Source organism: Callorhinus ursinus, unplaced genomic scaffold (genome assembly GCF_003265705.2).
Source record: "Callorhinus ursinus isolate GAN/ISIS: 27379988/994484 unplaced genomic scaffold, GSC_fseal_2.0 scaffold1, whole genome shotgun sequence".
Lineage (NCBI taxonomy): Eukaryota > Metazoa > Chordata > Mammalia > Carnivora > Otariidae > Callorhinus > Callorhinus ursinus.
In genome coordinates, this window is record NW_027397063.1 from 66,825,169 (window position 1) to 66,841,059 (window position 15,891).

The 15,891-nt window shown below is 37.7% G+C and overlaps 1 protein-coding gene across 3 annotated transcripts in view; it reads right to left on the reverse strand.

Annotated features, from left to right (window-relative positions):
* CCDC50 (coiled-coil domain containing 50) overlaps nucleotides 1–15,891 on the reverse strand; it is a 73,129-nt gene that overhangs the window by 8,539 nt on the left and 48,699 nt on the right. For 2 of the 3 annotated variants that reach the window (XM_025876683.2, XM_073895585.1), the window contains exons 7-11: nucleotides 12,629–13,156; nucleotides 5,894–6,009; nucleotides 5,213–5,257; nucleotides 4,999–5,103; nucleotides 2,947–3,026 (exon numbers count right to left, since the gene is read on the reverse strand). In XM_025876683.2, coding sequence (XP_025732468.1) covers nucleotides 2,947–3,026; nucleotides 4,999–5,103; nucleotides 5,213–5,257; nucleotides 5,894–6,009; nucleotides 12,629–13,156 — 874 coding nt within the window. The remainder of the gene's footprint in view (nucleotides 1–2,946; nucleotides 3,027–4,998; nucleotides 5,104–5,212; nucleotides 5,258–5,893; nucleotides 6,010–12,628; nucleotides 13,157–15,891) is intronic. The other variant, XM_073895588.1, reaches the window with a different exon arrangement.

Sequence of the window (15,891 nt, forward strand, 5' to 3'; positions counted from 1 at the left end):
ATGGTAAAACATTTTGGGAGAAATACAAAGCCACAGTGTAGTAGAATTCTCACCTTAGTTCCTCGCCTACTGCATAATCTTGAATAAATTATTTTATCTTACTGCTCCTTTGCTTTGATGCACATAATTCAATAAAAACAAGTATTTTCTGAGCACCTAATATGTGTGAGGCACTGTGCTAAGGACTAGAGAAACAAACATTAATGAGATGTGTGACCACTGCCATTGATGAGAAATTGACTTTGTTTTGGTAGTTTTTATGAAGAAAAAAGGCAAGGATAGAAGGGAAGTAATAAAGAAAGTTAAGAAAGGAAGAAAAAAAATGGAGGGAGGGTGAGGGTGGCAGGTAAGGCGGGAGGACAGGAAAAAAGGAAAGGGGAGGGAGAGGGCATGGGCCAGCATATAAAATCTAGAGCAAAGTCCCTCAATCCACTAGGTGGCAAAGCAGAGCTGAGAGAAGGAAAGGACAGTCCTACACTGGCAACTTTTCACGCCAAAAGAAGACAAAATGTAAAAAACACTGGGGCATTTTTGCTACTCCAAAATTTTAATTATTTTAAAATCATGTTACATAGATTTTCTTGCAAACATTTGGCATTGATGAAGATAAGAACAAAACCCTTTTTTTGGTTGTTGTTTCTCAGAGGTATACTTAAATGTTGCATTAAAGCACAGAACCAGATGAGGGAACAGAATACATCAAATATATAACCACGTTGTAGGATGTTTTTTGTAACCATATATGCAATGTGGAAGGCGTAAGTATACTAGAGTTCAGAAAGTTATGCTGAGTTTGGTACAAAGGGCTCTGTCATATAAGAATAAAGACAAATGATTTTAAATTTCCCACTCTGTCCCTAAGCACCAGGTCTCTTGCTGCCACAGGTCAGCACAGGATGTAAACTTGTGTATATATTGAGGACTGTGCTATGGGTTCTACTCAGATGATCTCAATTAACTTTCAGTACAAGTCTGCAGGGCAGCTATCATCACACACATATTTTAGAGGTAGATTAGGTTAGATGAGGTAAGTGATCTGTCCAAGCTCAAACAGCTGTTAGGTGGCAGGGGTGGAGCTCAAACTCAACTGCAGTTCAAAGTCAGGGTGCTCTTTACTACACTCTGCTGTGCTACACAGGTGTGTATTTTTATCAGCAGCAGTATCGGCATTCAAGACTACCCCCACACACACACACATATGTATCTTATACTTCCAAATGGTATTTGGCTTATTTTTTAATATTTTCATCCTTTTGTTATACATATATAATATATAATATAATTAATGTGAGCATAACAAATGATATGGTATTTTTAGTTTTTCTTTCTGTAACTGATAAAGACAAATATTCCTTTCAAGTAAAAAAGACTTCAGTTCTACCAGTCATAGGTCACTTTCACTTATTTATAATAGCTATTTTTAATATAGGCTCATTTGATTATTCACTCTTCAATATGTCAAATATTTTTAAAGTTAACTATTACATTTCAGAAACTTGTTTTCAACTTTAATACATCTTTTTAGATAGACATTCCAGATTGGTCTATCATATCTGATGTCAAAATTATTAGTGTTCTAAAGAGCCCCAAAATTTGGAAGACTGCAGAAAAACCCAAAAGATTATTTTAATTCAGTTGACTAAAGGAAACATAATAAGCCATGCCTGTTTACCTACTGAGAAGAGATTAATTACTTCTTATTTTACTTGGATATTGCAGGGATGAAAATAAAGTTGGCCTTAAAAAAAACCTTTGGCATGTAGTTAACTAAAAGATACAAGAAGAACCAACTTTAAACAATTGACAGAATATACTACTGTTGCCCTAAGAGCCTTACAAACCTGATGTAGTTTTCTGAAGGATATTATCTTCTAAAAGCCCATGGGTTTAAAAACAAGAATACAGCTTTTTTTTTTTTTTTTAAAGTAGGTGGGCGTGGAGGAGCCAATGTGGGGCTTGAACTCATGACCCTGAGATCAAGACCTGAGCTGAGATCAACAGTCAGATGTTTAACTGACTGAGCCACCCAGGCATCCCAAAAGAATTTGGCCTTTTAAGGACACTAAATATATTCACTTTAAGTCAGTAAGTCTAGCAGCTTAAGTGTGGGCAATGAGTGGCAACAGTGTATATTTTTCAATGTGATAAAAGTTAACACATAAATTAATAATTAGGACCAATATTCAAAGTTTTAAAAGAGTTTTCAAATGTTAAATTTAGTGTTACTTTTGTCTTTTTGTATATAATACTGTTTCTATTCCAATCAAGTTTTGTTTTGAAAAGCAACAGAAAGCAATAAAGGACAAAAAGAAAGAAAAAAAAAAAGGATTGCTTCCCCAGGGACTTAAATATTGCCAACTTCAGGTATGAGGCAGAGAGACAGCAACTGCTCCATGAACTATGACCCAAGACTCTTTGAGAGAAGTCTGAAAGTACATACACCATAACCACAGGTATTTGATCTAGTGGGATTTAGAATAGTCCACCATGTCTCAAATAAGTGTTTTCCAACACTTTGAGACTCATGCAGAAACGAATTTAAGCAGGTGTAAATGTCATGCACACACCAGTGTGACCATGAAACTCTAGCCCTGCATAAGTAAAACTTTAAACTTTAAAACCTGAGATTTTACTGGGAAAATGGTTAAGCTCATCCCTTCTTAGCTGAGGACAGTGAATCCAAAGACAAGAATTGGTCCTAACAAAAAACACAGCATTCTTTATATGCCCTAGTTTCTATAAAATTACAATCTTCCTGATTTGACCTGTTCAATCCAGGTTAAGAATGGAAACAAAGTCTGAGAATAATCCTGCAAGACTTGATACCACTTCACAACTGCCGATTTCTGGATCTCCTCTCTAAAGAACACTCTTCTCAGACAATCCACATCTTCTTACTCACCCCAAAGTCAAGTTCCTCACTCCCCTTTTCAGGTGGCATCTTACCGTGCTGGCCTGTCATTCTTAGAACGGTGAGGGTCATCACTCTCTTTTGACTTTGAGTGTGCCGATTTAGTTGTTTTTGGCTAAGGACAGAAAAAGAAAAAAAAAAAAAGACAGAAAGAAAAACACACATATAGAAAACGGCAAATAAAGATTGTTAGGTTTAGAAAATATCTAAATCATGTCAAACTCTAGTAATTTCAACTTACTTACATTCAGTTGAACAACCTAAGATATTTTTACATATGGTCACTCAGAGATAAAAAAAAAAAAATTATAGTCACATGTGTACGCTGGAAGTGGTCAGGGCAGCCAGATGAGTGGGCTAACTACACATGAACATGCTCCCCAACAGCAGTGTGCCCAGCTACCCAATATTAACATAATAGCTGCACAGCAGCTGACAAGAACTTCCCGAGTCTACGGAATGTAGGTCTGTGCTCTTAAACTTATTTCTGAACATCTGACTTGGGGATGGCGATTTTCAAGCCAGGAAACTAAGGAACATTCAATCCAACCTTTCTAAGAGAAGAACTATACCAGCACCAATTACAGAATCTAGAAATTAAAGAAATCTTGATACTTGCTAGAAATGTGGCTTTCCCCCTTTACTTGCCTGATTTGCGATTCCTTTTTTTTTTTTTTTTAAGATTTTATTTATTTATTTGACAAAGAGAGACAGCGAGAGCAGGAACACAAGCAGGGGGAGTGGGAGAGGGAGAAGCAGGCTTCCTGCTGAGCAGGGAGCCCGATGTGGGACTCGATCCCAGGACCCTGGGATCATGACCTGAACCGAAGGCAGACGCTTAACGACTGAGCCACCCAGGCGCCCCCTGATTTGCGATTCTTAAAACTACTTATTTCTTCATGGTTGAGCTAACAAAGAATTGAGTAACTCCCAGGCAATTATTTGTAGTTTAACTTATATAGCAGAAGCATTTGAAATACATTTAAGAAAAATCCTGAATTACTAAGAGGGTAAAAGAAGGAGAGACCTATACATAATTAATAATGCTTTCATTTGTTTACAGACTGACAACTGAATAATTGAGCAGCAGGAAACAGTAGAGCAATGCTATCATCATGGTTTCTAAGTCCTCTTTTTCCTCCTAATCAGTGCTGAAACTGAGACAGAACCAGAGACCCAAGGGAGGAATTTGTTCGAGAGAGAGAGAGAACAGTGCTAAACATCACTATGTCATGAGTACACAGCCTAGCTGCATCCTCCCAGGCCTAGTACAAACTCCCTCTCTGAAAAACCTGTACCTTAGGAATTCTTCCTCCCTGCAACTCTGTTCTTCTACTCTGTTTTCTTCAGCCAGCTTGACCTTGTATTTGTTAGCTGTCTACATTGTCCTGTTTGTCTTCCTACATTATACAGTATTATGAGGAAAATATATCTTTGACCTTCCCTGTTAAGTCCAGAGTGGTACACTGCACACAGTAACTAAAGAGTCAAGTCTGTGAAACTGGCTTGCAACCACCATGTACAACAATTACATTACTTTACAGCAGAATAAACTGCAGTCACTATTTTGTCTAGTGTTTCTGACTAATGAGGGGAAGACGACAGTCCAAGCTCTTGCTAGACAATTCCTACTTTCTGACATAAGCAATGGTTGCTGGTGGTATCTGCCAGTCTGCCATGGATCAAGTTATGTCAGAGGAAAGAGAAATAATGGCTACATGATCATGGATGGACAATATAAGCATGCAGAGAAAGTAGAAAGAGAAAGAAAAGGCCACTGGGGAAAAAAAAATAGTGAAAATACTATATTCTCCTGTAAGGTAAATATTAGTAAAACTAAGATTGCTCATGACCAGAGGCACTTGCACCTCAACTGATCTTAAAATCAATGGAATGAGTTTTCAATCTTAGCAGTTATCTTTTCAGAGTTACTTTGAAGAATTAAGATTTTTTATAACGAAGTCACTTTTACAATTAGATTCATACACGCACTACAGAGAATTTGTATACCCTAAATACAGTTGCAGACTTATCCTAAAAGCAAAGTCCCCAACATAAAAATCAGAAAAACAATAAACAGAACTTACCTTCCAATCAGGGTCATGCTTCCTTTTGTCCAAAGATGATTTCTCCCGCTCCTTGGCCTTCTTGTAAGCTTTCTTTTCTTCAGCCATGAGAAGTCTAGCGATTTCCTAAACAAAATCCAGTCAATACCATTGACTGCAGAGTTGTGGGCCAAAACTACTGGGATATTTCTAAAGAGCACTGGCTAAACAGACTTATTAACTAATATGAACTCACCTCATCCTGCGCTACTTGAGCTGCTCTCGTGTCCACCTGGGTAGCCTAGGGTATAGAAAATGCATGAAAGAGTAATTTAATTAGAATCTGTGCTGTCCATTTTAAAAAATCTTCCATAAAGGGGCGCTTGGGTGGCTCAGTCATTAAGCGTCTGCCTTCGGCTCAGGTCATGATCCCAGGGTCCTGGGATCGAGCCCCACATCAGGCTCCCTGCTCCGCGGGAAGCCTGCTTCTCCCTCTCCCACGCCCCCTGCTTGTGTTCTCTCTCGCTGTGTCTCTGTAAATAAATAAAATCTTAAAAAAAAAAAAAAGAAAAAAGCTTCCAAAAAATAAACCAGTATTTCAAACCAGTTGTAGTTAACATCCCTGAGGTTTAGTTGGTATACTTTCACCAGCCAGAGCAGGGGCTATTTTTATCAAATTCCAAAGCAGATTACTAAAGGATTATCTGAACTCAATAACAGAGAGATAGGGATATGGAATTCTGTTGCTAATGCTTACTCAGTAAGTAAAACTGGACAGTCTATTCCTGTTGTGTGGATTTTTCCACCCATAAAAAAAGATATCAGCTTCTCAACTCAACATAAAGGTACATTATGCCTATTACATAATCTCAAGAATGATTCAATTCAAGAAAACCTAGTGATTATCACCTAAACTTTTGCATGAAAATTTGCTCACCAAAATTTCCTCCTCTTGCAGTTTTCTGGCAATTTCAGCATCATACCATTCCTGATCTCTGTGGGCCACTCGTGATGGAGTAGAGACAGCTTCTTTCATCCCTCTTGGCTTCATTCCTAGAAAAACTCAATGTAATAAGGCAACTGCACTTGTTTTCTGAAAAGGTGCAAAACTTAAAGAAGTTCTTCTTTAGTATCTACCACTGACAATACTGTGACCACCACAGAATTCAGTGTAGGGTGCGCCTGAAATAGTTTTTCCCCTAGGCTTAGAAATGGCAAGGCAGATTATCCACACATTGAAACAAAGTTACCCACACAAAACTGCCAGGCAAAAAACTCCCCTTTCACATAGTTTCTTCAACAGCAGAAAATCATGCAATGAACTCTAAGTGAGGCTTTTGCAAAATAGCAAGTGAAAAAAAGGTGAAGCCATTGAAATAAAAAAAAAAAAGAGAGTAAAGAAAGTTACAGAGTTGGGAGTTTTAAAGAGTCAAACTGTCAAGACTGGAGGAAATGAGGGTCTTCCCTCTATTTAACTCAGCCTTGCACACTTTACTTCAGAGGGAACAGAAAGAGTATCACCTGGGATTTATGTGACAGTATCTGTGAGCCGACCCGACCAGTGGCTCTACCATAGCTTCCGCTCTGATGGTCAACAAACCCACTTGCTTTAGATCTTTCCCATAGCTTTGATTAGTTCAAAGCTACATTTTAGGCAAGATATAACATAAGGGAAATACCAGAGAACATAATGAATGACCTTAGATTTCTATTCCTCTGAGGGAAAAGGTACGTGGGGAACTGATGGGAAATTTTGGCATTTTACTTTGAAATGTTATAAGCAACATGTATTCCTTTTATAACTTTTAATCAAGTGGTAACTGCTAATGTTTATTTCAAAATTGCAGATATATCCCTCTTGGTATCCTGTATAAATTACAATTATTCAACAATGTGAATGTATTGTATTCAGAAGTAATACAAATTTCTAATGCCATGAACAAGATTAATCATCTGGAAGAGTGACTTCCAGTAAATGAACTACTGAAGGGAGAAAGAAAATTTACTCCTAATTGCCTACTTCTTTGTACCAGTGGTTGTCAACCCTAGCTATATATTAAAATCACTTGGGGTACTTTAAATAAACATAAAAATCTCTGACTCAAACCTCAAGGATTCTAATTTAAGTAGCCTGGATGAGATCTGGCTGTCGGTACTTTGGTTGATTGTTTTAAATCCTAATAGTTGATGCTTGCTTGAAATTGGCATTGAAACTACTAGTTTACTATATTATAGCCATCAGAATAACCATACATTAAAACAATTTTTATCAAAATGCCTCCCTACACTTGACAAAAGGGAAGAAAAAAAATACAACTAAATTCTGGGCACATGAAGAAATTTAAATTATCTGAAGTCTCTCTTTATAGAGCTTTATACCCAGCTTTGTGGTAAATCCAAAAGCCACGGACTCATCTGTCTTCCCCCCAAATACAGACAATTAAACCTGGCTTTCTTAGCTTCAGGCCTATTAGCACCTGTTTATTCAGAATACAGAATCCACTTCAACTTCCCATCATCTCTAGAGCTACTGAATCTCATATTGCTGGGCTGGGCTGGCTTTAACCCAGATTTCTGAGTGGTTTGGGACAGTCAGGAAAAAGAGAGATATTCCCAAGAGTGGACCATATTTAAATGAAATATAAACCTCCCTGAGTTATCATAGTTCGGTCATAACTAGAAAACATTATTTCAGGGAAAATAAATGAAATTAGATAGGGAACTGGAAATTGGACAAAGTCGGTGGAAAAGAGGCTGTGGTACTCTCCCATCTATAGGAAACTGATACTTCTTTAAACAGCTCAAAGCTTCACTGAGTCTCACAGGAAAGATCACACTTAGGCCTTGCTCCTTCCATTTTGCCACAGTGAAAGAAACAATAGAGTGGGATGTGCTCATATTTCAACACACTAAACCTTCCCCACTCTTACTCTACATCACAGAATTCGCTGAAAAAGTATTTTGTTTTAGTATCTTTCAAAGACACTTAGAAGACATTCAGACTTAATTGGTTTCACAAGGTGATAAGACTGTCAGTTCCAGGCAGTTTAAAAGAAAATTATACACAGGTCAATGGAACAGAATAGAGAGCCCAGAAATAAATCCATGCATATATGTTCAATTAATCTATGACAAAGAAGCCAAGAATGTACAATGGAGAAAAGACAGTCTCTTCAATAAATGGTGCTGGGAAAACTGGACAGCTACATGCAAAAGAATGAAACTGGACTTATACTCTATAAAAAAATTAACTCAAGTGGATTACAGACCTGAACATAAGAGCTGAAACCATAAAACTTAGAAGAAAACATAAGCTCTTAGAAATGATTTTTTTGGATTTGACACCAAAGTAAAGGCAACAAGAGGAAAACTAAACAACTGGGAATACATCAAACTAAAACACTTCTACACAGCAAAGGAAACCATTAACAAAAGGAAAATACAACCTATGGAATGGGAGAAAATATTTACAAATTTGATAAGAGGTTAATATCCAAAATATATAAAGAACTCATACAACTCAATAGCAAAAAACAATTTGATTTAAAAATGGGCAGATGTTCTGAATAAATATTTTTCCAAAGAAGACATACAGATGGCCAACAGGTACATGAAAAGGTGCTCCACATCATTAATCATCAGGGAAATGCAAATCAAAACCACAATGAAGTATCGCTTTGCATCTGTTAGAATGACTCTTATCAAAAAGACAAGAAATAATGAGTGTTGGGGAGGATGTGGAGAAAAGGGAACCCTTGTGCACTGTTGGTGGGAATATAAACTGGAACAGCCACTGTGGAAAACAGTATGGAGGTTCCTCAGAAAATTAAAAACAGGACTACCATGTGATCCGGCAATTCCACTTCTGGGTATTTTTCTGAAAGAAACAAAAACACTAACTCAAAAAGATATATGTGCCCCCATGCTCACTGCAGCATTATTTACAAAAGCTAAGACATGGGAACAACCTAAGGGTCCATCAACATATGAATGGATAAAGAAGATGTTATACACACAATGGAATATTACTCAGTTATAAAAAAGGACATCTTGTCATTTGCAACAACATGGAGGGACCCTGATGGCATTATGCTAAGTGAACTAAGTCAGCTAGAGAGAAACAAATACCTTATTACCTCACTTATATAGAGAACCATAAAAAAAGAAAAGCACTCATAGATACATAGAACAGACTGACAGTTGCCAGAGGCAGAGGGTAGGGAGTGGGCAAAATGGGTGAAGGGGGTCAAAAGGTATAAACTTCCAGTTATAAAATAAATAAGCATGGTAACTATAGTTAATAATACCTTACTGCATATTTGAAAGTTGTTAGGAGAGTACATCTTAAAAGTTCTCATCACAAGAAAAAAATTTGTACCTGTATATGGTGATGAATGTTAACAAGACTTACTGTGAACATTTTGCAACATACACAAATATTGAATCATTGTGCTGTACACCTGAAACTAATATGTTAACTATACCTCAATATAAATGAATGAATGCATGAATGAACGAATGAATAGTTAATGAGTATTTGAGGTAATACTCTCTCTAAGTCCCAAATATCTAGTGAGGAAATAGTTTATTTGAACTACTGATACATCACTGGAATTTACATGTCTCACAAGCAGAAAATCTCAGTATTAGATTTCTGGCAGGACTGCTCACTAAATGCAGTATGCTCTGTACCAGAGGTAAAAAGAGCTTGTGTAAGTATGTAAGAAGAACTTCAGATACTACATTGGAAGGCTGTACATTTCATTAAAGAAAACAGAGATGCTTTAAAAGTTTTTAAAGTACAGTTAATTGAAGGAAATTAACAGAATGGCTGCTCTTATCTCAATAGCCTAAACAATCCAAAAACTAGCTTTCAGAAGATCAGGTGAGGGCCACCTGGGTAGCTCAGTCGGTTTAAGCGGCTGCCCGCAGCTCAGGTCATGATCCCAGGAATCGAGCCCCAAGTCGGGCTCCCTGCTCAGTGGGGAGTCAGCTTCTCCCTCTGTCCCCACCCTGCTCTCTTGCTCTCTCTCTCTTTCAAATAAATAAATAAAATCTTAAAAAAAAAAAAGATCAGGGGAGCCATACTTAACGGCTGCACATTCGATTCTTTTATTTTTTTCTTTTAGAGAGAGCGAGAGAAGGGGGGAGAGAGAATCCTAAGCAGGCCCCACACTCAGCACAGAGCCCGGCAGGGGACTTGATCTCATGACCCTAAGACCATGACTGGAGCCAAAATTAAGAGTTGGGACACTTAACCGACTGAGCCAACCAGGCGCCCCTGCACATTCAGTTCTTAATCTAATCCTTGCTTGTCTTCTTTTGTTCATCATTCTCCAGTTTAGGGACACTAGAACCTCCCCCAACAAACACAAATAAAGCTTACCTTTAAATTCTCACAGTATAAGCTAAAATTATTAGAAGTACTAATATTGAAGACACATCTATCCCAAACTTGGGATAAGGTAAAATGAGGACTGAGAGATTCTTGGATATCATACAAGAGTATTTTTTAATAAGCCAGTCTGAAGCTTGGGGAATGTCACAGCAGAAGGGTACAAATGTTTTATGGCCCTGAGAGGCTAGAAGTTAACCTGCAGGACATAATAAGCTGTTATGATTTATAGCTCATTAGGAAAGTTACCCTCAAGGAGACAGGGTTTTACTGACCTTCAGAAAGTTAACTAATCTTATATTTAATTTGGCAATTGTATTTTGCACTCCTTTTTCAACTGACTATGCAAGTTGTTAGAACTAGCTCTTTGTCATCCTGCTAGTTTGTTCATTACTAACTTAAATAAAACCTTGGCCTATGCTAACAACTTTAAGTTAAACTGTGCTTTTACAAAAACAAGAATAAACACCAGTATTTAATAATTGCATTTTAAGATTGCCAGTAATCTTCTATTCTAGGGGGTCACAAAATCAAATGCCTCAGGTCCCTAGGAAGGTAAAATTTGTAAAGTTGAATACAGAATGACAGATTAGCAGCTACGTTTTAGCCATTTTAGTACCTGCCTAGCCACAGTGTTTTCTAAACTACTTGTGGGGGGTGCAGGGAAGAAGGAGTTTACCCACAATTCCAATAGGAGGGTTATGAATCAGTGTTTCATGTTAGTTTTACCCTTCCTAAGGCTGTTTAAGAAAGCCTCAAGTATAACTAGAAGCCATAAAGATCAACCGGCCCTCAGAGCACACTTAAAAAGTCAGAATCACAGAATCAGAAATGTAGTGGTAGGAGCAATCCTCCCCCATGTTAGGACTCCAACATGTCTTTCTGCATTTGGATATAGATAGTATAACTTACTAGAGATAGTTATCACTGCCTCCTCTACTCCCACGTAGCTCTTTGTTCAAAGTATATCTAATTTGCAATTGTTTGTTTACATTCATTCTACTTTCTGGTTTGACTTATACCTCTGAGGCTCAGATCCAAGCATATATCCCTGAACATAAAGCCTGAGGCAGGAATATTTTCAGCAGATACTCAGTATGGTTGCTGAACTCAAGTTTCATTTTCTTTATGACCAAGTCTTTTAATAACTTAAATGACTAACATCATAGGAAGAGATAACATGATAGAAGAAACCAACTGAATCAACCTGAATCTGCAACACAGAAGCCAGTTCCAGACCCAGAAGTAGAGGTTGGCTGGGCGGTGATAAGGAAGAAAATAACAGATGCCTCCATGGTACTCCCCAGTAACCCTTGTGTCTCTGTCAAACTTCAGGAAGAGTAAAATAGAACCAGGGAGAGGAGTATGGTCTAATTGCGACTTATAGTGAGTGGTAGAGCCACAAGGAAAACATCATCACGGCAGTTTCCAGGTAAGAACAGAGAGAACCATTACTGTCTCAATGAAGGATGTCAGAGTTAAGCCTCAAAGATGCCAGAAATTTGAGGCTCAAGTCTAACATTCACCTCCTTCCAAACAAATGCCAAGAACACACCCGATGCTGACATTTCAGAACACCAACTGCAGCCTTAGAGTCGAAGATGGTTACAGCTTAGAAAGGAACTTAAGGCAACAGTCTTCCAACGTTACGTACGAGTCTAAAACAAGTCCAAATCACCAGGAGAAACTACAGAAATGATCATATGAGATCCAGAAAGCTGCCTCTTTAGGAAACAGCCCAGCTGATTCTGACAAAAATAGCCTAAGGCCCACAATTAGAAATACGCTGTTATAAGAGACTGCCTATTCAATCTCTTCACTTTACAAATGGGAAAGATGAGACCAAGAAAAGCTAGTATTTCCAGCCTTGTTGGTTTTCTAGTTAGGCAAATATTATGAAGACAGTGTCAACACACCTGACTTACAACCAGAAATTCAGGAGCTTTGATTTGGTATCTGATTCTCTGGTATACAGTCTTGGCACATGAAGAACTGTATCTGGGATGGGCACCTCCACTGCAATCTGGGGCTAAAAGACCTTTGTAAGGAATTGGTGTACCTTCTTAGAAGGCAGTAGGAAAAAGGTACAAATATTTTTCCTCTTAGTATAAACTTGATATTAAGTAGATACCTTTTATAATATTTAGCTCCAGGATTTTTTTTAAATCCATGAGTACAAACTAGAGGGAAAGAACAGGTTGCTTAAGATGCTTATTAAATACATTCGCTTGAATGCACATACCCGGTACCAGGACTTTCAAGGCGACTGTTCATTACCTGGGTCACGGAGCTGGAGCTGTCCCTCACTCTCTGAGAAGGGGGGAGTCCTGGGCTTGTGTCTCCTTTCTCTCTGCTCACCTTGCCCACGGCCCCCCCCATATACAGCTTCCTTGCAATGAAGCCCTGCTTTCTGTGAAGACTTGGGTGAAAGTCGGTCTTGGTGTCTGGACTGTTTTTCCGAATTCCGAGGTCGATGGACACTGTTAGCCTCCCCATCATCAAATCCAGTACTCAGAAACACCTCACCACTGATCCTGGGAAGCGGAGGTCTCCGAAGTCTCTCATGATCAGACCGTTTCCTTTCATGCTGCTCAGTGTCAATTTGGGAATTGGCCCTCACTCTGCCCAAGCTATAGGATGAGAGAAATCTCCCTGATGAACAATGATCTTCTAGTTCTTCCAAGTTCTCCACTGGATGTTTGGGTTTCTTGTTCCTTTGCTTCACAGTGTTTCCATCACTTTGGAGTCTACATGACCTCGAGACTCCAGAACCCAATTCCCTTGCCCTCCTTGACGGTGGCGGGTCTGAGTGGAAGTGCAGGGATGTGAAAAATAGAAATGCAGGTTAACTTAATGAGAGCATGAACTCACTATACAGGAAAGACGGGGCCCAAGTTTAATGTATTTTAAAATGGAGAAGACTACTTTTTCAACGTAACAAACTGAAAAGAGGGGACAGGCATTTATTGGAATGGTCCATGGATACATGAAGGATTCTGGGTACCCAGTCAAAAACGTAAAAGACTAAAATAAAATTATGTGAAATAAATCTGAAAGAGGAGTTTGATTATGATTAGGGACTTAATACAGTACTTTTAATATTTGCCAATAACAAAAACCACAGCCATTAAATGTTAAATTCTACTTATAACACCAATTTGGAACTAAGTGGGGAGAAAATAGGGGTTGAGGGAGTCTTAAAAACAGAGAACAACTAAGCCTAGTGATAACTAAGCTTTCCAGGAAGAGGCTTTCAAATATTCTTACTGGAAATAACAATAAATCTCTATCAGAATGTTGCTAATTTCCATTTAGTTTGGAGAAATGACCCAGATTTTAGTATTTCCCTACTCTCTCCCGCCATGCAGTTCAATGTGGAAAAGGATGGAATAGAGAATTTTGAGTAAATGACCCTGTTATCTTTAGATAACTCTGCTCCCAAACTTTCTTAACTTTGGCAGAGGAAAAAATTAAAAAGGGATGCCATAACAGAAAACAGGAAAAGGAGTCACTTCCACCCCTACATTCATTTCAAAAAATGATACTGTATTCTTTGTATAAAAATAGTGTGTGCTAACTATACAAGTCCCTAAATGTAACACAAAACAGCACATAGAGGGGTGCTTTTGTTAGGTCTCATTGAGGCAGGAGCATACTATGAAAACAAAGGAAAGACATTACTATGCACTTTGCAAGGCATATTTATTTTAACATTTTCTAAGTACATTCTGTCATAAAAAGACATCCTAATTCCACAGAAAACTGCTAAATTAGCTAAGATACATTCCCTGTTGAAATTACCCACTTGCTGAACTGCATTTGAAACAGCGACCCCAGTTTGATGGGATACAGAGGAAATAAAGAGCTATACATTTTCTTAATTTTTAGGGGTTTTGTTTCATTTTTTTAAGTTCGTTATTGCTAATCAAATAAAGGAACAGAGGAAGAGGAGATACGTGCTAAATGTATCATTGATGCCATAAGGGTTCTCAAAAACTTCAAATCGTTTCCTCTGGAGCTTTCCAGAAGAGAAGGAAATTTGCTTCAAAGATGACGTCTAAACTAAAATCTGTCTTCTAGGGGCGCCTGGGTGGCTCAGATGGTTAAGCATCTGCCTTCGGCTCAGGTCATGATCCCAGGGTCCTGGGATCGAGCCCCACATCGGGCTCCTGACTCAGCGAGGAGCCTGCTTCTCCCTCTCCCTCTGCCTCTCTCCCTGCTCATGCTTTCTCTCTCTGTATCTCTGTTTCTCAAATGAATAAAATCTTTAAAAAATAAATAAATAAAATAAAATCTGTCTTCTAAAAAGTTTACAAAATCATCTGTAGAATTTATTACATTTATTTTTTACATAAAAGTGAACCAGAACAATTATTCTCTATGATAGAGAAGTAGCTATTATTTTACCAAACTATTATTTTAAGTATATCTTGACAATTGAGAAAGAATCAACTGGCTACTGCTGTGAATTATTAATATAATATTGACCTGCTACTTAAACGATGCCCACATTCGGGGAACGATGGTTTAGTGTTAATACCGGTGTTCCATGGAGAGCTGCATGAAAAAAGTCTGCCTTCCTGCCCCAAAACAAGGGCGGCTTTATTTCTTGACATGGATATGTGAGGCTATGATTGTTTTGTTGTTGCTTTTAATTCTTCCTAAAAAGTTAATTGATATTAGTACTTCTACTTTAGGTAAGTGTGCTCCAAGAATGAGAACAGAGCTGTCACTACATTTTCACAGAGTTGACAGGAAAAAATATATGCTGTCTAGTTTACTTGTGGTTATCTTTAAACCTGGGAAAGAAAAAAGACTGGGGTCGGGGAATCTGTTTGAATCCTTTGAAACCCTATCCAGTTAAGGACTGAGACTTGTATGTTCCTTGGACCAAGTTATTTGGCAAATATAACTAACTTACTTATATAGCCAATGCATATGTATTTATATGCACACATACATATATATACACATTTTATCTGTGTGCTTCCATGTTTGTCTTTCAAAATAAGATGATTTTTGTGTAGATATGCAAGATATTGTTATATACACATAATACTGATATATGCATAAACAACAGTACTTTAAAGCTTAAGTCCTCACCAAAATTACATTATTTGATCTTCTTAACATCCACGTGAAGGATGTATTTTTTAAAATCTCCATTTTATAGATGAGAAAAAGGCTTAGTGTGATTACAGTAGATAACTTCCCAACACCACAATTGTTCTAAGGAAGGGATGGAAGTTGAACTAAGGTCTTATGACTCCAAAGACCATGATTTAAAAAAAAATTACTAATACGCCTATGATACAGGTATGGCTTTGAAAGAAAAACATGGATTCACAACTGAACAAGACATACCTTTTCAGCTGATATAAATCTGACATATGTTTTAGATAATTTCAAATTTGCAGAAAATCTATAAATGATCATTTTTAAGATTTAAGCTTAAGTAAAATAAAAGCGAAAAAGAAAACCACTTCTATAATGATCTACTTTAATTATTATGTAATTAAAGCAAAAATCATAGTATACAT